Source organism: Camellia sinensis, chromosome 5, assembly GCF_055761805.1.
Source record: "Camellia sinensis isolate YWXY chromosome 5, ASM5576180v1, whole genome shotgun sequence".
NCBI classification, from domain to species: Eukaryota; Viridiplantae; Streptophyta; class Magnoliopsida; order Ericales; family Theaceae; genus Camellia; species Camellia sinensis.
In genome coordinates, this window is record NC_138965.1 from 117,730,028 (window position 1) to 117,754,785 (window position 24,758).

At 30.1% G+C, this 24,758-nt stretch overlaps 2 protein-coding genes across 2 annotated transcripts; one reads left to right on the top strand and one right to left on the bottom strand.

The window, feature by feature from the left end:
• The first annotated feature begins 1,531 nt into the window (after positions 1-1,531).
• On the top strand, positions 1,532-9,177 carry LOC114271218 (phospholipase D gamma 1). The gene is made up of 10 exons (XM_028212829.2): positions 1,532-3,709; positions 4,359-4,475; positions 5,822-6,016; positions 6,174-6,422; positions 6,554-6,622; positions 6,712-6,859; positions 7,143-7,291; positions 7,408-7,581; positions 7,656-7,853; positions 8,382-9,177. Exons 1-10 carry the CDS (start codon positions 1,952-1,954, stop codon positions 8,673-8,675), a joined length of 3,351 nt encoding a protein of 1,116 aa, XP_028068630.2. The 5' UTR covers positions 1,532-1,951; the 3' UTR covers positions 8,676-9,177.
• A 7,661-nt stretch (positions 9,178-16,838) lies between these two features.
• LOC114271268 (transcription factor TCP9) lies at positions 16,839-18,059 on the bottom strand. Its single transcript, XM_028212894.2, has one exon. It carries the CDS (start codon positions 18,037-18,039, stop codon positions 17,125-17,127), a length of 915 nt encoding a protein of 304 aa, XP_028068695.2. The 5' UTR covers positions 18,040-18,059; the 3' UTR covers positions 16,839-17,124.
• Positions 18,060-24,758: the final 6,699 nt, after the last annotated feature.

Sequence of the window (24,758 nt, forward strand, 5' to 3'; positions counted from 1 at the left end):
CAATTCAAAATTCAATTCAAAATTCAATTCAAAACTATTTTCAAAACTCAAAACCACAACTTTATTTTTTTAAATATATATATATATATATATATATATATATATATATATTGTTTTTTAAAATTATTTTTAGAGTCATGATTTGAGTGTTGTCTTTTAAAATTTTTTGGATTTATTTTTTTTAAATATTAAAAAAATTTCTTACTTTTATTTTTTTAGGATAAATATTTTTTATTTTAAATATTTATTTATTTATTTTAATGTGCACTATATTTCATATATTTTTGTGCTGTATTTTTTAAATATAAAAAAATTGAAAAAAATATTTTTTATTTTATAAAAATATTTTTAAATATTTTAATTTTTTTGTTATGTGTTTGGTTACAATTTGAGTGTAGAGTTTTGAGTTATGTATTTGATTATGAGTTTTGAAAATAATTTTGGAATTGAGTTTTGCATTATGTATTTGGTTACGATTTGAGTGTGGAGTTGTATTTTGAGTTTAAAATATTAAAATTAAAAATTAAAATATTTACAAAATAAAATAAAAATATTTAACTAAAACTCAAACTCAAAATATTTAACTAAAAATATTTTTAAAATTTTCTCAAACATTTTAATATTTTAAAAAAACATCTAAAAAATTCAAAATAGAACTCAAACTCAAAATACAATTCAAAACTCTTTTCAAAACTCAAAACTCTTTTCAAAATTCAAAATTCAAAAACTATTTTAAATACTCATTTCAAAACACTTTTCAAAATTCATAATCAAACAAATCTTCTCTTTTCAAAACTCAATTCACAATTTCACACTCGAATCATAACTTCAAAAAGAGAATCACAATTTCAAAACTAAACAAAAGACTACCTTAAATTTTTTCTTTAATATTTGTGATTTATTTTTTAAAAAATTTAAATTATGCGAATTATAATTATTAAATTATTATTATTATTATTATTATTTTTACAATATTGGATTATTTGCCTAATTTGCTGAATTGTCGACTTTTGTTTAGAATTTTTTCTTTATATTATATTTAGTCGAGGTATTTGGAAAGAGAAATGGAAAAGGTAGGTAAAATATGAAAAAAATATACCTACATTTCACATAATTTCACATACTTTTTCCCTTTTATTCTTTAAATTTCTCTTCAAATCTCCCTAACCAAACACAGCATTAGTGTTTCTAGAAAGAACGAAGATTTTGACCCTTTCTTATTAAAGAAAAATATTTTATATTTCAGACTTTCTTTTCAATTCTAAAAGGACGTCACAGCCATGTCATTGTCAGTCAGGGAATGAATTTACACTTGGCATATTTCAAATACCTTGACACGTGGCGTACCCAATCGTCATATATTCTTTATTTATTAATTTCGTGTTGCAAAGTTGACGCTAGAAGACTGGAGTTACGCAAAGTCACTCTTCTTGCATAACCACCAAATCAAAAATCTCCACGTGGATATGATGATACCAGTAACCGCCTGTACCCGTCTCCTCTTAACTTGACCCAAGTTACCACAAGTATAGATGGGAACCTGGAATACCCGGTACTACTCATCCCTCTCTCTCTTCTTTTTCTTCTTCATCTTTTTTTATTCAGAATTTCAGATCTGTTTTCAATATTCAATCTTGTAAAGGTATTCTCTTTCTCTATATCACATTGTCAGCTTGGTTTTTCAATTCAAGCTCAATTGTATTAGTTGTGATATTGAATTAAAAACTGATAAATTAAACCAATTTTGACTCATTCTCTCTCTGAATTGTTCATCTTTGTAGAATTGAATCCAATAAGAACCTCCATTGAGTATAGAGAAACAAACCCTATTGATATTTCTCTCTCTTGATTGTGATGTATCTGCATTATATCATTTGATTCAATTTCATTTTGTATATGTGTAGATATAGAAAACCCTAATTGATTATACTGTGAAAAAAGACTCAATCAAATGGATAACAACAATTACAATCCTTCAAATCCATACCCATATGGTCCTCCCTATGGATACCCTGTTGTTCCACCTCCATACCCACATCCCAATTCTGGTCCATACCCTCCTCCTGGTTATCCTCCTCCTTATTACAATGCCCCTATTCCCTATCCCTACCCTCCACCACCAGGTTACCCTCCTCCTCAAAATCCCCATTCCGGCCCCATTGATTACAGCTATCCTCCCCCATCACAATCCGGGGGGCCCGTTACCTATCCACAATACCAAACATACCCAAATCAGCCAACCCTTCAACACCAGGGTAGTTTCCAATATTCTTCATCCCATCAACCTCAACCTCAACCTCATCATCATCATCATCCCTCGGCGCCCATAACCTTTTCAGCCTCGGATTCCTACCCTGATGGTCCATCCCGTGCCAATAACTTCCCTGGCCACCACCGCCACGATAGCACACCATCCATGGGTATTGACATCCACAGCCAAGATAGTACGGCGAATCATGATAATGCCAAGGATAATAATACCCCCACTTACCCTCCTGTTTACCCACCCATTGATGATCTTTTACATAATGTCCATATATCCAATAATAATGCCACATCTGCCCCCGAATCACCTCCAACGCCTGCAGAATCATTAGTTCCAAGTTCTCGTCCGACATTCCAATACTATAGTTCAAGTGCAAAGTATGATTCCCTTACCCATACCCAAGGGAGCATATATGGGTATCCCAATACGTCATTTTCGGGAAAGTGGGATACATCTCATTCGGGTCCCATTGATTCCTCTGCTCATCCTACTCTAACCTATTCAACCTCATTTGTTGAATCCCCACACAGTCAGAGTTTTCAGGTTGTGCCTTTTGCAACCTCTAAAGGGTCTTTGAAAGTGTTGCCCTTACATGGGAACTTAGACATTTGGGTCTACGAGGCCAAAAACCTTCCAAATATGGACATGTTTCATAAAACTTTAGGAGACATGTTTAACAAGTTACCGGGGAATATGAGCAGCAAGATTGAAGGGACCATGAATCGTAAGATCACTAGTGATCCGTATGTCTCCATTTCAGTGACAAGTGCAGTGATTGGGAGGACTTATGTGATTAGTAATAGTGAAAATCCTGTTTGGATGCAACGTTTTTACGTTCCTGTGGCACATTATGCTTCTGAAATTCACTTTCTTGTCAAGGACAGTGATGTTGTAGGATCCCAGCTCATAGGGGTTGTTACAATTCCAGTAGAACATATATACTCAGAGGAACAAGTTCAGGGTGTCTATCCAATACTGAGTAGTAATGGGAAGCCTTGCAAGCCTGGAGCCGTTTTGAGTCTCTCAATTCAGTACACGCCAATCGAGAGATTGAGCATATATCATCATGGAGTCGGAGCTGGTCCTGATTATTTTGGGGTTCCCGGCACTTACTTTCCCCTTAGGAGGGGTGGAACAGTTACGCTTTATCAAGATGCTCATGTACCTGATGAGTTCCTTCCTAATTTGAAGCTTGATAATGGGATGCATTATGTTCAAGGGAAGTGTTGGCGTGACATTTTTGATGCAATACGCCAGGCACGCCGTTTGATTTATATTACTGGTTGGTCTGTGTGGCACAAAGTTAGGCTGGTTCGTGATATTGAAAATGCATCAAATTGCACTCTGGGGGATCTTTTGAAGTCAAAGTCACAGGAAGGAGTGAGAGTGTTGCTGCTCGTCTGGGATGACCCTACTTCAAGAAGCATCCTGGGTTACAAAACGGTAAGTGGTTTACCTTGTATCCTATAATTAGATCACATTGTTGCAGTAATATTTTTATTGTATCTATTGATTTATTTTTCAATGTCAAACACACACAAAACCAGAAGGAAAAAAAAAAACGAAGTGTAAGACAACTATCTTGGTACTCAGTGCTCATTCTTATGTTGACTTTATGGGATATAGATTTTTATAAACATGTAATTGTCGGTACATGAGTTCATCTCCATGGTTGAATGCCTTTTTGCAAATCTCATTGGCAAATCTCCATTTTGTGATATGAACTTGGCCATGTGGAGCTAGATTTAAACTTAAATTCATGCTTCATTAGTTAGTTTTCTTATTTTACTTCAAACAAGATTTAGGAGAACTAATAGCCACAGCAGCTAATTTGTAAATTTTTCTATTTATAGGCCTAAGCCCCGAGCTGTTGTTTTGAGTTGCCAATGCCATGATGACATGTAATACATAGCACCATTTTGTCTCCGTTAATTATTGTCTGTATGTCTTTTCTGTATTTAGAGCTGTTGACTGGAGCTTGAGATTTCTCAAGTTAATTCTCTTCAATAGCACTCCCCAAAATAATGGTTTGGTTTATATAAGCTTTCCTACATTTATCCTATCATTTAGTGCTTAAACTTGAGAAATGCAGGATGGAATCATGCAAACCCATGATGAGGAAACTCGCCGATTTTTCAAGCATTCTTCAGTGCAAGTGCAACTTTGTCCCCGTGTGGCTGGAAAGAAGCACAGCTGGATCAAACAGAGGGTACGATAGAAATAAGTGATCCAATTTTTCTTTTGTCCTCAGTGTCTTTTGCAACGCATATCCCTAATGTTTTGCTCTTTCCCACCTAAGTGATTGTTTACTTTGTGTCAGTGTTTGGAATCTGCAGACTATTTGCAATGAGAAAGCATAAATTAGTCGTACTGGGAAACTGATTGTTATTCCAAACTTGGTCAAGGTTAATATGGTGGTTTCATTTCGCAATTCTTCTGCCATTTATGTTATGAGGACACTGACGTAGGTGTAGCTGCCCGACATGGGCACAAGTGGCTTGATTTCAAAATAAAATGACTTTAGCGTAGGAATTGATGTCACATTCTGTTTGTTATGGAAAACAATTTGCTGAAATAGGAGCATCCACGTACATTGCTCAACTGCTGAAACAGGAAAACAATTTATTGAAATGAGCTCAAATGGAAGAAACTGTTCTTGATTTCAGAACTAAACATTGCTCTAACATCTGAACAAAAATTAAACTTAGGTTTTGGGTTCATCAAGAGAGAGATTGAGCTTTTCAAGAACTATTTAAGAATCTAATCAATACTCAAATGTATAACTCTGCATCACCTGTTCAAGCAGGATGGATATATCCAACTCAACTAAAACAGACACACATATGACAGAAATCTAAATATATATATATTATGTTTAAAGTTTATAATTCCGAGATTCAACAGAAATAGAAAATTCTATTCTCTTTGTGATTTGGAATCCATTCAGAAATAAGTTTTAATATATTTCCACATTTTAATATCAGTTTAACTCCTTGTTGGGTCAATTCCTCAAGAAATACATATCCTTCAAATAATTTTTTTTTTTTTTTTTTTTTTTACATTTTTTATATTTTTGAAAAAAAATAATCAGTCTTCCATTATATTTGGAAGACTAACTACTCATTGTTGGGCCTTTAACATGGTATCAGAGCTTTGGTTGGGGGAAGTCTTGGGTTCAAGACTCTCCGTTGCATTTGTTTCCCATTTGCATTCTGTTTCTCTTATGTATGTCGTTTGAATCCCTCCTTGCAAGACAAGGTTGCATGTGAGGGAGCGTGTTTGGATAGCTTGATAATAACTTAAGCTTTTCAAGTAATTGGTGATCTAGCAGTTAAAAAAGCGTGAACTGGGAGTAGTGCATGATGTGAACAATATTTGCAATTTTTCCCAACCTTCTTACCCTGTATCTTTAAGTTCCTTTGGGTGTAAAATTGTTGAATTATGCTAATTAGATTGTTGGAAAACTTTGTACCTGCTTATATATCTAGTTTAATATATGGTATTTGGTGAGAATATTATAGATTGAACTTCATTTTCTTACTATTTTATTATCAGGAAGTTGGAACAATCTATACACACCATCAGAAAACTGTTATTGTGGATGCTGATGCTGGTGAAAATAAAAGAAGAATTATAGCTTTTCTTGGAGGGCTTGATTTGTGTAATGGCCGATACGATACTCCACAGCATCCTATATTTAGGACACTACAAACTGTTCATGTTGATGACTATCACAACCCTACCTACACGGTACTTTCTTACCACTTTTTATATTTGCCATTGCATTGTTCTCACTGTCGAAACAGTTAAAAATTTTGTATTCAGTTATGAATTCTGATTGGTCTACAATTTTTTTCTTGACACGTATTTTCTTTTTCTTGTTTTTCTTCATGTTATCACCTGATAGGGGACCGTTGCTGGTTGTCCAAGAGAACCATGGCATGACTTGCACTGTAAAATTGATGGTCCAGCAGCATATGATGTTCTGACCAACTTCGAAGAACGCTGGTTTAAGGCTTCTAAACCTCAAGGCATTAAAAAATTGAAGATATCTTATGACGATGCTTTACTCAGAATAGAAAGGATGCCTGACATAATTGGGGTGTCTGATGCTCCTTGCCTCAGTGAGAATGATCCTGAGGCTTGGCATGTCCAGGTAAATTGATACACAAACCATTATGTCTATTGTGTATCTAGAAAATAATTTCGGAATCAAAATGGTCTTATTGATCCTTCATCTGTGGTGTATAACAATGTTCTGTCATTTTCCTCTCTAACTAAGTGCAGATTTTCCGTTCCATTGATTCAAATTCTGTTAGAGGTTTTCCTAAGGATCCAAAAGAAGCTATTAACAAGGTGAGAGTTAATTCTCTGTTTCACAATTTTTTATTTTTAAATTTATGACTTTGATTTTGTGGAAATTAACTGATTACTTTCTTTAACAGAACCTGATGTGTGGGAAGAATGTACTTATTGATATGAGCATACATACAGCATATGTAAAGGCTATTCGCGCTGCTCAACATTTCATTTATATTGAAAATCAGTATTTCATTGGGTCTTCTTACAACTGGAACTCCTACAAAGACTTAGGTAAAAATCATTTTGACAATTTTTTTTTTCTTTTTTTAACTTATTGCCAAAGCATGGCAACATAAATCTCTTTTATACAAATTTTAGAAATGTATGAGGTACCCCAATCACAAAACTGAAAATCTTCAGTTATGTGTTCATGGTGTAGTCTATATCTGCATTTTTTCTTAGTGACAGAGACTTTAGTAAAAAGGATGATAATGGCACTAATAGGTGCTTTCTTGAGCATTACGCTAGAAATTACTTTTCTAATACAGGTTGTAAGCGTATTGTCATGCTACAGGTGCGAATAATTTGATTCCCATGGAAATTGCCCTTAAAATTGCCGATAAAATCAGAGCACATGAGAGGTTTGCAGCTTACATTGTTATTCCAATGTGGCCAGAAGGCAATCCAACAGGTGCTGCTACCCAAAGGATTTTATTTTGGCAGGTACGGACCAATTTTAACCTAAACACATTGCATGATTGCTAATTTTGTTTTCAGTTGATTAATTCATTTCCAATGGGAAACTTAAAATTCTATGAATCTTCACATTGAATGTACAGCACAAAACAATGCAAATGATGTACGAGACCATTTACAAGGCTTTAGTGGAGGTTGGCCTTGAGGATGCATTCACACCCCAAGACTTTTTGAACTTCTTCTGTCTTGGCAACCGTGAAGTTGCAGGCAATGAAAATCTAAATCCTGAAAACAATGCAGCTGCAAACACTCCTCAGGTCTCTGTCCTTTTATCCTTAAAAATCTTTTAGTTTTGAGGATGTACATAAATGATCTTATTTTGGTGTTTTAGGCACTGAGCCGGAAATTTCGAAGGTTCATGATTTATGTTCATTCAAAAGGCATGATAGTAGACGATGAATATGTGATATTGGGGTCTGCAAACATCAATCAGCGTTCAATGGAGGGCACGAGAGACACTGAGATTGCGATGGGAGCCTACCAACCTCATCATACATGGGCAAGAAAACTGTCTAATCCACATGGACAGGTAACCTTTAATGAGAACCATTTGTTTCGAATTAGGTTTTGTATGACACAATCATTGAGAGAAATGTGTTTCCTACTGAACTGTTTGATCGGTTCAGATGAGAAAATTTAAGACAATCATGGCTAGCGATTTTGTCACTTACCAAAAGGCTAAAATTTGGGATATTATTCGCTTCTTTGAGCTTCGGCAGTTTTTGATTTTGATCAATAAAGACGTATGAATAAATTTCACGCTATTATATAATGTGAACACCCCAGTCTGGCGGCGTGAACACTTTTTTAAATTTCAGTCGTCATTTTTTTTTTTTTTTTTTTTTTTTTTTTTTTTTTTGTCCTTCGGTTTTTCAAAATTGCCCACACAATTTGTTCTTATGAAATAGGTGTAAACATGTAACATTTATCCCTAAAACAACAAACTAAACAAAGCCCACATCCCATATGACAGCTACCGTGGCCTCAACTTCTAGTTTGGATTATGCACAAAAATGCTTCATTTTTTTTATGGATCACATTTTATTATGTTTTGCAGATTTATGGGTATAGAATGTCATTGTGGGCAGAGCATCTCGCTATGATCGAGGACTGCTTTGCACGACCAGAGAGTATTGAATGTGTGAGAAAGGTTAGATCAATGGGTGAGATGAATTGGATACAATTTGCGGACGATGAAGTGACAGAGATGAAGGGACACCTCCTAAAGTACCCCGTTGAAGTTGATCGAAAGGGTAAGGTGAAGCCCCTTCCAGGATGTGAAAATTTCCCCGACGTTGGCGGGCGCATTGTTGGATCCTTTCTCGCAATTCAGGAGAACCTAACCATATAATCAATCAGTCTAGACATCGATAATCAGGAGCGGGAAGTGTAGTTTTGAGTTTCATTTTTAATTTTTTGGGCAAATTACATATACCTCCCTTGAGGTTTAACTAAATTATAGATACCCTTTAAAGCTTCAAAAATTACAGATACCCCCTAAGGTTTATATTTTCATAACAAATTGCCCCCTGAGGTTTATATTTTCATAACAATTTGCCCCCTAATTTGTTATGCAAATATAACCTTTAGAGGGGTATCTGTAATTTCTCAAACCTCAAGAGAGTATCTGTAATTTTTCTAAACCTCGACGGGTATATGTAATTTGCCCTAATTTTTTTGAATGAGGGGCTAATCCCCACAGCTACATGGTTATTATACTAATATCAATTCTTTTTGTATAGTCTTTTTTGTTTTAATTTTTTTGTGCCCATCATAGCTTTACCTGGGCCAGATTTTGGGATAATGTAATTTATTGTTGTTTATATTATCACAGAAATAATAATGTGGTCTAATTGTGTATCATGTATTTAGTTTTTGACATTTCTCAATTTTATATTTTTTATTAATTCCTACATTTTAATAGAAAGTTGAAAAAGTATATTAATTCAGTATTTGTTATTTCAATTTGAATTAAAAACAAATTATTCATTTTTTACCTTGAAATTAGTAAAAGCATCCATTTTACGTTCAACATTAAACTATGGCTTATCAACATTATTGACATACCCAAAAAATGTGCTTTTTTCTCCTCAAATTGTCTTTGTTTTCTTTTCTTTGCCATGCTAAGCAAAAAAAACAAAAAACAAACAAAATCAAAACCAAACAAATTAAAAATCTAAATGTGAGTATTTTTTTTGTCTCTCAATTACCTAATAAAAAAAGAGATCAATACTGTCTTAGTTTTAAAATTTTCTGTTATGTTATTAACACCGTATAAATATCATATAATATAATGAATAATTAATCAAGATAGGTTGGTGGTGGAAATAGAGCCCCACACCATATGGATAGGGAAGATAACTTTGGAATTTATTTTTCATATGCTAATGTAAGCAACTTTATAACTAATTGGTCAAAAGGGTGGGGAAAAACTAAATAATAATAAGAGTAAATTATGCTTTGCACCTTCTATATTTTGATATTTTCTCAATTTGGCTTTTTAAATTTATTTTCTCTTGTTTTGACTCTTCATGTTTCAAATTTTTCCCAATTTACTTCAAAAATTAAATTGTGTACAAAATTATATAGAAAATGATAGATTGACAATCACATGGATAAAAATATTTTATTATATATAACTCACACATCATACATAAATCTAAACTTTAATATAATAAAATATTTTTTTATGTTATGTGACAATTAACATGACATTTTTTTATCTAATTTTAAACAAAAATAAACTTTAGGAGTAAATTGAGAAAATAATAAAATACAAAGAGTTAAAGTGGAAAAAAATAAACTTCAAGAGCCAAAGTGAAAAAATGACTAAATATAAAGGGGTCAAAGTGAAATTAACCTAATAATAAAAACGTTGTTTGTTTGTATTCCTTCTATCCGTTTTTTTTAGACCCCTGCTAATATTTCTTTAAAAGAATAACGACAAATAATTTTCTAGTAGTAGTTACGGTTCTCCAACAAACATTGTTAACCATTTTGAATAAAAATAACCTCTATAGTTAGTTACCTTTTATATTGTTTAAGTATTTTCAAAATTTTAAAATTTAATAAGTTTTGATATACATCTTCATTTTTTGTGAAATTTATATTTGTAGAATCTTATAGACAAGACCTTTCAGATATGATCGAGGAGTAATATGAAATTTTGAAGAAAAAAATTATGAAATTTTACTATGTTCATTGTTACATCACAGTGAAATTTCACTTAGAAACAGAGAAAAATATAATGACACAGAAAATTTTGTGTTTCAATACAATAAAAAACACAAAAACATAGATTTTTTTTTTTTTTTTTGAAACACAGAGACAGAAAATTTTGTGTTTCAAAAGAAAGAAAAATAGAAATAGAGAAATTTCACGCTTTAACATAGAGAAAAATACAGAGACACAGAGAAAATAATAAGAAAAGAGAGGGAAAAGAAATTTAAAACTCCTACATTAAATTTGTGCACAAATCGGCGATAATGAAACAAATTAGCCTAGAAGAAAATAAAACATACTAGGCCTACGCATAAATCCAAGAGATAGGTTGTCAATGGTGGTGAATGACGGTGGTTAGGCAATGATAGTAGATGACGAAGTGTCAATTGATGTGGTCAAGAGAGAGAGAGAAGAAAGGAAGGAAAAAAAAAAAAAACATATGTCAGTGAATGAACGTCGATGGAAGTGGTAACGACATCGGAGATGTGGTAGAAGTGGTACCGAAGATAGATCATGGAGGGAGAGGCATTTGTTGAAAAATTAGAAGAAAAAAAAATAATTTCTATAATTAAAAGGGCATTTTGATCCATATATGTCAAAATTTGTTTCTATTCTTTTAAAATTTTAAATCTTAAAGACCTTAACTACCAAATTAATTTTTATTATCCTTAAACTATTACACAAACATATATAGGCCTCGTTTGGAAAGTTGGCTATTGTAGTTGACTTTTTAATTTTTTTGACTATTTTAGCCTAACTAAAAAAATTGTGTTTAAAAAGTTGGTTGCTTTGTTTTTTCCTTTTCTTTTTTGTAATTGAATTGATGATTATGAAAAAAAAAAATGATTATGATTTTAAAATGACATTCTACCTTATTGACTATTTTAACTTATTTTATCTTTTAATGAATTATTTTTATCCAATCCTCCTCCCAAATAGGGCCACGAACGATCTCTTTCTAATTTTCCCTTCTTATGCCATAATAACCCAAAATTAAAATAAAATAAAAGCTTAAAAATGAGGAGCACCGGGTGCTCCATCTCGTTACTTTTTTTCTTTTTTTTTTTTTTTTTTTGGTTAAAGAGGTGCAGAATATTATAGCCATCTCATTACATTACCTTCCTCATTCTCATGTATTGGAATTTTTTATAATAATTTTTAATATAATAATCTTGTAGTAATAGTGATTTAAATCCTTAATCTTGTAGTAATAGTGATTTAAATCCTTAAATAATTCTTCTAATTAATTATATTGTGAGATTTAAATCACCATAAAATTACTACTGTAAAATTGTTATACCAAAAAAAAACTATTTTCAGGGAATTCTAATGCCAAAAAAGACACTCAAATGAAAGTGTACCGAATCAAACTCGCACAAAATTATCGTCCACGTGTCGAAGCTACGAAGGAAGCCCCACACCATGTACGAGGAAAAGGTTTGGTATATCAATAGGGTTATATTAATTTCTACCTTTTTTTTTGTTTTTTTTGGTACATCGAAAATGAATATTAATTTCTATCAATCATGAATATATATATATATATATATATATATATTTATTATTATTTTTCAAACACTTAACATAAATATAATAAATTTTAATGTTTAATTCAATCATAATAGTAAAAGAGTAAAACTAACAATCTCAAATATCTTACTAATATTTTTACCAAATATCTTATCAACAATGCTACATATTCTTAAATAATACAATCTCACAACCCCACTCACCTATGATTGATCCAGGAAAAGGCGCCCGGGGGGAAACATGGTTGGTCCACATTATTTTGAAATCATAGGAGTCTCCAACTTTGGAGGTGCCAAGCATTTTTGATGTCTTATATGAGTGTAGAATCCACATGGTGTGGGTCTCATATCCATGTAAAATATTTAGTAGAAATATTAATAAAATATTTAGAATCTCTTAACATTTTTAGGACTGAGTAAGAAATCCATGAAATTCGTAATCCGATCCGGTCTAGTCCAATTCGATAGGTTTGGATTGATTTTTTTAATCTGTGGTTCGATTCTTAATTGAAAAATTAAAAATCTGTAATCCATGGATCGGTTCCGGATTAAACCCCATGGTTTCATATTGGAACCGATCCGGACTGTATACAAATAGCTTATATTTATATTATACACATTCCTACATAATATCTTCTCATATTCCATATAAAACATAAACTCAAACCTAAACTCATCTAATATCTTCTTTTATTACTTTTGTTTGTTGATTTTTAGTTTTAATTTGTAATAGTCTAAATACTTGGAACCAGTTTTCTTATGATTGTTTAAATTTTAAAATAATATGTCACTATTATGAAAAGGTGTGTTTTTATTGTAGAACTAATGTCATACTATATTTATGTTTTTATGATATTAAAATATTTTATATTTTTTTATTATTTAATTATGTAAATCTGTGATTTTAAACTGATCTAATTTATATTTAAATGAATTGATTCAAATTAATTCCATGATTTAAACAAACTAAATTAATTCTAATTCTTTAAAAATCATAAATAACAAATTAATTCTAATTTTATTCCAATCCAGATCAATCCGAACACGTTCATCCTAAACATTTTCCATTCCACAGTAGAATGTACTACATCGTATACATTCTATTGCCGTACAAAAGTTTCACAGATGAGAGAGAGAGACAGCTAGGCAAGAGCCACGTGTCAAGCGGTCCTAAGCCCCCCAAAACCGAACCTTTTTTGCACCAGACTGGCGCCTCGATCGGACCACCAATTACAGGCGGGACCACCCCACGCCACGCAGAGGGGCCGCCTTCATAAACGGTTTGAGTTGGGCCCCTCCCTCGTGCACACACCACACCATACGAGGTGGCCCCCACAAATATAATACACCAATTATTTGAAAATTAGTGTACAAGTAAAAAAATAATTAAAAATTTTGTTTGGTTCTATTTTCATGATTTATTTTTTAAAAAATTGAGGGCTGTTTGGTTTGTATCTCAACATATCAATTTTGAGAAAAAAAAAATTCAAATTTTATTTGGTTCAAATTTTTTGAATTTTTTTTCAAATTCACTCTCTCTCCTACACATCAACAAATCATTTTTTTTTATCTCTTCTCTCTCATTCTCAATCACTTTTTCTCTCTCACACATATTTACTTAACTACAATAAAATATCAAATCATCAAAAACTCTAAAACTATTTTCAAAATATACAATCAAATAAATCAAAAAAATTTCTAAACTCTTTCTCTAAATTTTTTTTTGAAAATTTATCTCAAAACACAAACAAAATACACCTTGAATTTTTTTATTTTCTGTATTTTTTTATTTTTACTAAATTTTTTACTATTTTAATTTTTTTTATTTTTAGAGACACCTAACATAAATAAACTTTAAAAAATAAATATTTATGAAAAAAATCTTTAAAAAATTCATTAAATATCAAAAATATAAAAAAAATTAAAAATTATGTACATTTTTTGTATTAATGTGTATTTATTGATTTTTTAAAATATTTTATTTTTAGATAAATCTAAGTAAATTACATCCAAAAAAGTAAAAAAATTACTCAAAATTTTAAAAATATTCACTCAAAATAAAAAAAAAATAAGAAAAACAAAAAACTTAATTTTCAGAAAATTAAATTCAAAAAATTCGAACCAAACACAATAAATAATTTGTTTAGATTACATTAAAAATTAATGATAAATTTTATCAATATTAAAATTATAAACTTTTTCACACATATGTAATAAATTTTTATAAATACCCCTGCGTGTATTTTCTCCTAATTGTTTTGTGATTCATAATCATTGCTTTACAAATATTATTAGTTGGTCAACACCAAGCTTTTATTAAGGCTCGTTTATTCATAATTTTTTTTTCAGCTACTTATATTTAGGGCAGCAAACGAGCTGAGCCGAGCCGAGTTTTAGTGTGTTTAGACTTGTTTATTAAGATTTTAACAAGCTCAACCTCGAACTCGAGTTGAATAAAAATTTAACGAACCGAGCTCGATCTGAGTTGGCTTAGGCTCGACTCAAGCTCGAGCCTGTTCACGAACCTTAACGAGTCAAAAAATTTATAAATTCATACTTGCATGTGAGACTAAAGTTACAATTAAAATTTTGATTATACAATTATATATACAATATACATAAACATGCTAAAAAAAATTCCATATTTTACTAAAATAATAATATCTACTACCACTATTATATAAATATACTATCTATAGTTAAGTATTATTTACATTTATATTTTTTAAATATATAAATAGCATATTTCTCTTATTTTTTATACATAATTTTATATTATTTAATATACAAATAATAAATATTAAATGAGTTAGCTAACGAGTCAAGCTTACGAGCCGAGCTTTAGACTGTTTGGGCTTGTTTATTAAAAATTTAACGAGCTCGAGCTCGAACGACAAAAAAAATTAACGAACCGAGTTCGAATGAGCTCTTACCGAGCCGAGCTCGAGCTTGTTCATGAACAGCTTTGTTCATTTGCAGCCCTACTTATATTCCATTTTAAAAAGTGCTATAGGTCTCAAATTAAATATCTCACATAAGTGTGGAGTCCACAAAATTGCGGACCCCACATCTATGTAAGACATTTGGTCATTTATTTGATAAAAATTTTTGTATCCCTAATATTATTCTTTCATTTTATTTAAATTATTTTTTTATGTTCCAATAAGTTTTACAAGTAACATAGTTATTAAAAAATCCTAATAATAATATTCACATTAACATTGTGAATGTTTCATAATATGAACATTTACACATCAATGTAAATATTCATATCACCAAATTGTTAATAATTAAAAAAATATTTGCAAGGATAAAATTATCCATAAAATACCGTGAATATAAAAATTAAGATATGGTGAATCAAATATCTAAATAATATAACTCATTAAAATATAAAAATAAATTATGAACTAATTAAAATACAAATATTTAAAAAATAATTTCTTAATAAATCCTCTTTTATTAATCACTCCTTTCATCAAGTCTTGCAACACCTTACTATGTGCCAAACCATCAAATAACGTATCCTTCTTTAGCCATCTAATTGGAAAAATATCTATGCAAGAAATTAAGTGAATTTAATATCAATTGTCATATAATTAGATCATTTTTATTTATATAACAAAAATATTTTTAATAATAAATCATTTATTTATTATAATATATATGTGATTTAATTATGTAATTATTAATATTTGGCAGATTTAATTTTTTGCATGCATATTATTTTCGACTTGTCATATGTAATAAACCATTAAGATCACTGAGATGGCTAGAAATTAGTCCCATAATATACTAATTCCACATGTGAAATTGTGAAGTTGATATTTTTAATTTTAACAAATCCAAACTCTTTTTTCCTTGTGTTAACCAGTTTTTTATTAAGGAAAAAATACATTTTTTTTCACTTAATTAAGAAAAAATGACTAAAAAAATCAAAAGAAAAACAAGCTTTAAAACTTTATGAATGTCTGAAATTTATGACGTGAAATTGAAGGGTGTTTTGAAAAGTTGGTAAAAAATTGACTTTTTGATTTTTTTAGTGACTTTTTTTGCAAAAATTTGGGTTATTTTGAGTAAAAAAAGCTGATTTTTTTGGCTAAAAAAGCTAAAAAGTCAAAAAATTGACTTTTTTGGTGTGTGCCCAAAAGATAATAATTTCTAATATAATTATATTTTAAAAAATACTTGAAAGAGCATTCGCTGTGTTTGGTTTGAGTTTTCTGGATTAAGTTTTTTGAAAATTGAATTTTTTGATTTTCGTGTTTTTTTGTTTTTAGTGAATATTTTTAAAATTTTAAACATTTTTTTTTACTTTTTTAGATGCACCTTACTTAGATGTGTCTAAAAAGTAAAAAAATTGTAAAAAAATATTTTAAAAAATTAAGAAATACATAAAAATACAAAAAAATGTACTAAATTCTTGTATTTTTTTGTATTTTGGTATTTAGTGAATTTTTAAAAGATTTTTTGTACAATTTTTTTATTTTTTAAGTGTATTTATGTTAGGTGTGTCTAAAAAGTAAAAAAATTGTATAAAATATTAAAAAAAATCAGTAAAAATAAAAAAATATGAAAAATAAGAGTGTAGAATTTTCTGAAAACTGTTTTTAAAAAATAGAAACCAAGCAAAGTGATTTATATTTTGTACTCATATACTCTTATGTAACTGCACTTCCAAACCATTGCATTCACACCCACTATTATTATTATTATTATTATCATAAATTTTGAATAAAAACAGAAGTTGTTGCAGGAAACTATTATCATAAGTAGAATTTAATTATTATTTTATAAATAATTTACAAAATAGAAATCTTAAAAAAGAAAAATAAAAAAACAAGATCTGAACTCCCAGTTGAGACCATCCAATCTCATTTTAATTACTCCATTGACCAACCACTTTTGGTGTGCCCTGGCCCCACAATAACAAACTCTCTCTCCACCCAACCTAACCTAACCTGATCCAACTTCATACGTGCACCACTATCAATCTCCTCACGTGCCATTCTCAACCGAATCTTCGCCGGAAAATCTCCTGTTGAATTACTACTGAAGCTGTTGTTTATCGTAAATCTCTACCGAAAAATCTCTCAGCGTAGATGCCATTGTTGTTGATTCTCTGTTTTCACTTTTAGCCCCGACTGTAGAGCTCGTAGCGACTGAGGAAAGTTCTAATGGCGGATGTGAAATGGGTCTTGCTGCTGCTGCTGATATGTTAATAAATGGAGTTGCTGTGATCGGAAACGCACTCCATATTTGGGGTTGCTGCTGAATAGTCGAGGCTGTTGGCGGAACAATCCAGAATGTCGGTGCTGCATTCGATGGTATGGCCCACATGGGAACGAAGGTGGGTGGTGGTGTTGCTCCGCCGCCTAGTGGTGCGAGGCCGGAGGAGGAGGTTGAATCGGCGTTGCGTTTCTTCTTTGTGGTGGTGGAGGCGGTGGCGGAGAAGGTGGAGACGGCGGGGATGGTGCCGGTGCCGGTGGCGGCGATGATGGAGGGTTCGGCGTGTTCAAGTAACCACCGGATGGTTTCGCCGTCGGTCTTGTGGCCGAGTTCTCGGGTGAGTTGGAATATCCGGGCGGCGCAGGTGGGGGGCATGCGGATTCTCCGTCCCCGGCCCTCCACCTTCGTGTGGCGGTCTTTCGTCGAAGCCGCCCGCTTCGGAATCGATACCGGCATGGGCGTCGCCGCCGGGGACATCGTATGCGGCGGCTGAGGCCTCCCCTCCGCATATGGCTCTTGCTTCAAAGATACCGCCGCCGCGTGAGGTGGTTGGTGGTGGTGGTTTGTGTGAGATTGAGAGTTGATTATGAGATCAAGGGTTCGTTTATCGTCGTCTTCATCGAGCAATTGTTTCTGTACTGAACTCATATTCAGTCTTAGGCGAATCAAATCGGGAGAGAGAGAGAGAGCATGGGATATTAAATAGGACGTACCGTACATGAGCGACAGAGGCATCAGTATTTTCCGATCTAACAAATCATAAAAAAAAAATATTTCCTGAAAATAATAATGAAAATTTTATGATCTTTAAATTATACTTAAAATAAATATCACACATTAATTAAGGTAATTAAACAATTATAAATATTTTATGATAATTTTCATGAAAAAATTTCATTATCCCTAACTTTTCTTTTTCCGAATATAAAAAAGATAGGACTACAATTTATATTAGAAATAAAAAAACGACATAAAAATTAAATAATTAATAATTAGTTTAAAATATAATAACATATTATTTTGAAATTATTAAATAATTTCTTGGATAGTGTTTGTCTGTGAAAGCGATAATTTTAGTTAATTTTTTTAATTATTTTAATATGATTAAAAAAATTACATTTGGAATATAATTAATTTTTTTTATAATTATTTTAATGGCTACAAGAAAAAAATATCTAATTTAAATATAATATAATATTTTATTTTATTAATTATTATAACTTATTTTACCTTTATTAATTATTTTTTAAAAAAAAAGCCTCCAAACCGAAGTTTCCCAACACCCATAGCAGAAGAGATGATGGGGGAAAATCCAACGGTTAACAGTCCTTTTTGACAAACTCTTTGGACCAACCAGATATATGACACGTGGTGGGTCCTACTTCCAATGGCTTGGGGCCAAACCATGGGCCAATTCCATTCCCCCTGAAAACAAAAAATAAATAATCACTGTATAATAAAAATATATAAACTAAAAATTAAGCAAACAAAAATATTAAAAATATTTAATGTATAATTCAAATTTATTAATGATGTCTGCGTTCTTTTATACAATAACAAATTTGAATTATACATTTTTTTTTTGTAAAAATGTTTCTGAGTATAAACATTATGCACGTATTTGACACAATTAAATTTTAATTTTTTTAAATTTAATTCTTTTTTAGCAAATTATATTAACAGTTTCTGTAGTTTAGAATTTGTATCACTTTAATTTTTGACTTTTCAATTGTGTTATATTTGATTTTAAATTTTGAATCTTATTTCAAATAAGGACAATCAAAGTTTTTCCTTTACAAACGGTCAATTTCAAAGGTCATACAACTTCTTCTGTACTGGTTAATTTGTATATTATTTGAAATGTAATGGCCGTTTTTTTAATGAATAATTTTGAAACTTTCTTGGTTATAAATTTTGTTTGGTTTTAGTTTTCAGAATTTTTTTTAAGAAACTAAAAATTAAATTAGTGAAAAAAATTAAAAACACATTTTATTTAATTTCATTTATTGGGAGGGTAGCAATAATTTTTTTAAAATAATTTTTTTATATTTATTATCATTAAATTAGTTTTTATTTTTTCAAAAGTTAAATATAGAGACAACTTTAATGTCATTATTAAACCAATTCATTAAATCAAAAAATCTAAAACTAAAAATATTTCATATATTAAACATATCAATTAATGGACTAATAACCATCCATTACATGATAATCATAAAAAAAAATGTCTGTTAACAACAAATACAACTATCTATTACATGATAACCATCTAAAAATATTAACAAAAATAACCACTCATTACATGATTATTATCCAAACACATACTAAAAATTAATTTGGTAAAAAAATATTTAAAAAAATAAAAATGTAAAAGATTTATTATTTTTATATAATTTTATCTTTTGTGAGTAGAATAGTTTTTAAAAATTTAAAAATAATTTTTTGATATTTATTTTTGTCAAATTAGTTTATATTTGATCAAATTGATAACTTTTTTGAAAATAGAGTAACGATATCTTCAATTGTTTTTATTTGAAAAAAGATTTAAAATTTAAGATTAAATATATTATAATTGAAAGGTCATGGACCAAAATAATACAAGACCCAAACTATAAAGACCGTTACTATAATTAGGTATCCTAAGCCAACTTGTGCATACCAAAATAAATCCCTACAACCCAAGCACGTCTTCTAAAATAGATTAACACTATTTTGTCAGTAGTCAAGCTGCATGGATTAAAATGATATTACACTTAATTGTATATTTTGCTTTATTGTTATTTGCATTTACATAATATTTGTATGAATTTATGTGATTTTAGTCTTAAGAGTTCGTTTGGCATTGACTTTTTTAGTTAACTTTTTTATATTGAGACTTTTTTAGCCTAACTTTTTTAGTCTCATTTGTTTTTGTTTTGGGATTTTTTTTGACTTTTATGAGAGAAAAAATATAATAATTATAGGTAAAAAAATAATATTTTGTCTTATAGGCTTTTATAGTCAATTTTATCTTTTTGTGATTATTTAGCTTCAAAATCTTCTCCAAAGGAGGGCTAAAAGAGATACTTTGAAGGTTATTATATATTTTTAACACCTCAAGAGTAGTTAGTGTAATTTCCGTAAGAATGGTTAGGAGATTGGATTCTCTCTAATTGTGATATTCGATAGTCTAGTCTAGTCTAATCTATTTTAGTCCGGCTCACTATGAATTTATTTCAGATATATCTCAATAATTCAAATTGTTCATTTTATAAAATTTTTCAAAAAGATTATGCACATCAAGAATCGCGTCGATCAAACATTAGATGCCACTCAGCCTCCGTTTGGAAAGTGCGTTGGCTTTTTGACTTTTTGACTTTTTTGGCTATTTTAGCCTGGGTTAAAAAGTTTGGTTTGTGAAAGGCTTTTTGGCTTTTTTGACTTTTTTTATGAGAGAAGAATATAATGATTATGGGTTAGATGTGATATTTTATTTTTTGTAGCTAAAATAGCCTATTTTGTCTTTTGTGACTAAAATAGCCAAAAAAATCTCGTTTAGCTCTTGCCAAACGGAGCCTCAATCGAATCGTGTTTGCCTAAAAAGTAATTAACGAACCACTTTTAAAATTACATTGTTTGTTAATAATTATTTTTCAGACTAATATGATTTGATCATGTGGTTATTTATATCCGATCAACTTGATTTTAAGTTTTGTTTACTAATGTATTAGGATAAATTACAAATGCACCTCTTGAGATTTGTTTAAAATATAGATTGCCCCATATAATTTGAAAAATCACAAATACTCCCTTATTAGAATTTTTTATTTAATAGATGTAACTAAAAAAATAAAATTTATAATTGCTCTCCTATACAATAATAAAATTACCTAAATTGATAAATAAAACATATTTTTAACATCATTAAAAACTATTAATTGACTTGATGATTTATTAATAAAAATGGCGATTTATTATGAAATTAGAAACCTTATGGGGTGAAATGTAATTTTCAAAATCACAGGAGACAATTCCCATTTTAATCAAACCTCAGATAATGTATTTATAATTTACCCTATATAATTTTCTTAAGCAATTTTTAAAATATAAATTTAAAAAAAAAAAATAGATTTGTGATTTAACGATACTTTCTATTTAATCCACAAATGTCATCTATTTTCTTTCCTATTCACAAATTGCTGTATAAAAAATTAAGATATTATTTTCTTTTCTTTTCTTTTCTTTTTCCCTTTCCCATTCATTTATTCATTCATAAATTCCTTTCATTTTCCTTTACTTTTTATAAATCTCCACACAAATATTTTACTTTACATTTTCATTCACTAATTCCTACACAAATTCATCAAGATCTTTTTTTCTTTTTCCTCACAAATTTAGTATCTAAACACATTCTTAACAAAAAAAAAAAAAAAAGTGTGTGGACCCTACCATTTTTTGTAAGTGGTGGTGATGATGTTATTGGGTGACCAAAGGCCTTCCTAATACACTCACCTCTGACATTGGGGGCCCAAAGGGCTGAGGAGTGTGACCACTGAGCTCCACCACCACTAGCCATCAAGAGCCCACTTGCTCAAAAGTGGTCCAACCCCCATCTCCATAGTTGGGCTCCCTGGTCTGGACCCCTCATCTTTTTGTGGGCCCCTACCCAGCAAACACTTCCCCCCTGCCCCTCTTCATTGAATTGGGCATTTGGGACACGTTTTCCCCTGCCCCTCATCTTTTTGTTTTCTCCTGTTATTTTTTTTTACTTTTTTTTATTTTTTATTTTAATTTCAAGTTTTTATCAATTTAATTTAAAATTTAATTTGTGACCAAAATTAAATAAAAAACGAAATTAATAGTCACGTAATATAAAAACATTTTATTATATATAACTTACATCTCTCACATAAATTCAAACTCTAATATAATAATATATATTTTTATGTTACGTGACATTAACGCAATATGTTTTAATAATTTTGAATATAAGCTAGTTTTACGAGTAAACTAAAAAAAAAAACTTCAAATATAAAGAGTCAAAGCGAGAAAAAAAATTCAAGGATTAAAGTGAAAAAATGACCAAATATAAAAGGAGCAAAATATAATTTATCCTAAGTTAAAAGGTTAAGCATTTGAAATAGAAGTCAAAAGTATTTTTTCAACTTTTAGATAATTAAGTTTTTATTTAAATTATTTTATTGGCCCAAAAAAAAAAAAAAAAACTGCACCGAACAAGTACAAAATATTTCCTGTGTAGTGTAGACATGCGTTTGATGGGCCACTTTGTTTTTTTGTTTGTTTGTTTATATGCGTGTGGGGTAATTACTAACAAGTTGTATGAACTGTACTTATTTACTAAAAAATAAAATAAGTCCTGATTATTATTATTATTATTATTTTTACATATTTGTCCCTTATGAGACTTTTTAGATGTTTGTTTTGCATTTGTGTAATGATGTATTTGTAATGCTAATAAGAAATTTATCCAACTGATAAATAATTGAGACATTTTGATTTTTATTGGTGAGCTTTGATTTATTTTAATTTATTTGTATTAGTTTGTATTTAAATATGATGTGAGAAATGTAATTAGTTAAATTATATTTTTTAAATATTTTTATAGTGATAAATTTATTGTTGAAAGTTTATTATTACTACCATTTTTTTTATATAAAGATCTTGAAATTTATATTTGAAAGGAAATGTGAAAAATAACTTTTAGAGCTGTTGTTTGTGTTAAAATGTGTATAAAAATATATTAATATGTGTAAAAATATTTTTAGATAGATGAAAAGTATATTGAGATTATAAATATTTTAATATTTAATACTTCTTATTGACTGCCCTTTAACCCAACTTAGACTTGATCCAACCTGATGTATGTACAAATTATTATTTAGTTTGTGTAGTGTATGTATCTTTATTTAATTTTGTTATTATTTTAATAAAAAATGAAAAATAAATTTCAGAAGGAAAATGCATCCATCAAGTATAAAAAGTTATAATGGATAAATATTAATTTTTTGTCAACTAATAAACTATAAATTTATTAATGTTTATTTTTTGATATAATATATAGATTTGTTAGGTGAGCTTGAGATTTTAACATTATTTTATGGTTGGATTTGGAATAAAGCTTTTAAACTAGAAAAGAAACTGAGCTGGGCTTGGGTACAAAAAATACAAATTGATTAATGCTTAATTTTGTAACATTTATTTTTTAGAGCATTTCCAATGTTTCAGTATTTTTTTATCAAATTTAAGTAAAAAAATGATGATTTCCTCAATCTTGATATGAGTTGTTCCAACGAGTGCAGTGTATCTTGCATCAAAAGGACATGGACGTTCGGCAGGACGACCGGCCGGTCGACCGGACAAGGCATTGAAATATTTTTCCCCCCTCCATGAGCAAGCTCTCATCACTGCTTCATATGTGTGTTTCTCTTGGTAATTCATGTCATGGATCTTAATATGTTTGATTGAATAAATGTATTATTAGTAGCAATATTTTGAATTTTGGTGGAAATGATGAATAAATTAGATAAATAATCACAATTAGAGGGGAATGAATAAATTGGATTTTGTAGCCAGGCTTCTTTGCAGGAAGAGGGAATGATTTCTTTCCGAAGCTTATGAATGATGTTCTTGTGTTTGACTCTCCAATTATTTTAAGCATGTCCTTCAAAATGAATGCAAGCCCAGATGTTTGCCCCTGAAGCCGGAGTCTACTGCTTTTGTAGGTGAAACATTGGGGAAGAAAGCAAGCAAGAAACAGAATGGGGAAAAGATTAAGAAAAAGATACAAATGTGGTCGACCGGGGGATCGATCTCTTAGTGTAAAATTTTCACGAAATTTTGCTTGAAATGGTCATCCGGTAGGACATCAGGCCGGACGTTCGGTGGGTCCACACTCAACGACTATACACAGTAAATTGGTGAAAGGAGGCAGAGATCTTCAGTTTGGTGAAAAGTCTGGGACGTTCTCAATTTGATACTGTTTTGGTGAAACTGTTGGAGCACAAAAAGTAAAACTTTTTCTCTAAATTTGAATTTGATGATGGATTTGGTGAATGATTGGAGATGGTCTTAAGGATCTCAAATATTTTCTTATATAAATTTATTGAGTAAATTTGAAATTTTAACATTATTTTAGAGTCCGACTCCAAATGAAAATTTTAAAACACATAAGAGGCTAGATTGAGCTTGGGCACAACACTTTATTATTTTTGTAAGCTAGCCCCAACCCAAACCTGTCCTTGTAATGGCCATCTATAAACGTTCATTATTGATTGGATTAGATTGATACAAAATAAAAATTCAAAAGTAAAAAATTGAACTAATTAAAATTATATGAACTAGATAACATAGACAATTCAAAAAAAAAAAAAAAAAAAAACTCGAATAACACAAAGGTTAAAATATATGAATTACTAGCGTAATTTACTGATACTTACATTTTTGGAAAAATTACC

Bases quoted from the DNA above. Each gene is read 5' to 3' on its own strand.
- LOC114271218 (XM_028212829.2), top strand. From the start codon at position 1,952: ATGGATAACAACAATTACAATCCTTCAAATCCATACCCATATGGTCCT. The intron at 6,017-6,173 runs GTACTTTCTTAC...ATCACCTGATAG, and splicing joins ATCACAACCCTACCTACACG to GGGACCGTTGCTGGTTGTCC. The intron at 6,623-6,711 runs GTGAGAGTTAAT...TTTCTTTAACAG, and splicing joins CAAAAGAAGCTATTAACAAG to AACCTGATGTGTGGGAAGAA.
- LOC114271268 (XM_028212894.2), bottom strand. From the start codon at position 18,039: ATGCCTCTGTCGCTCATGTACGGTACGTCCTATTTAATATCCCATGCT.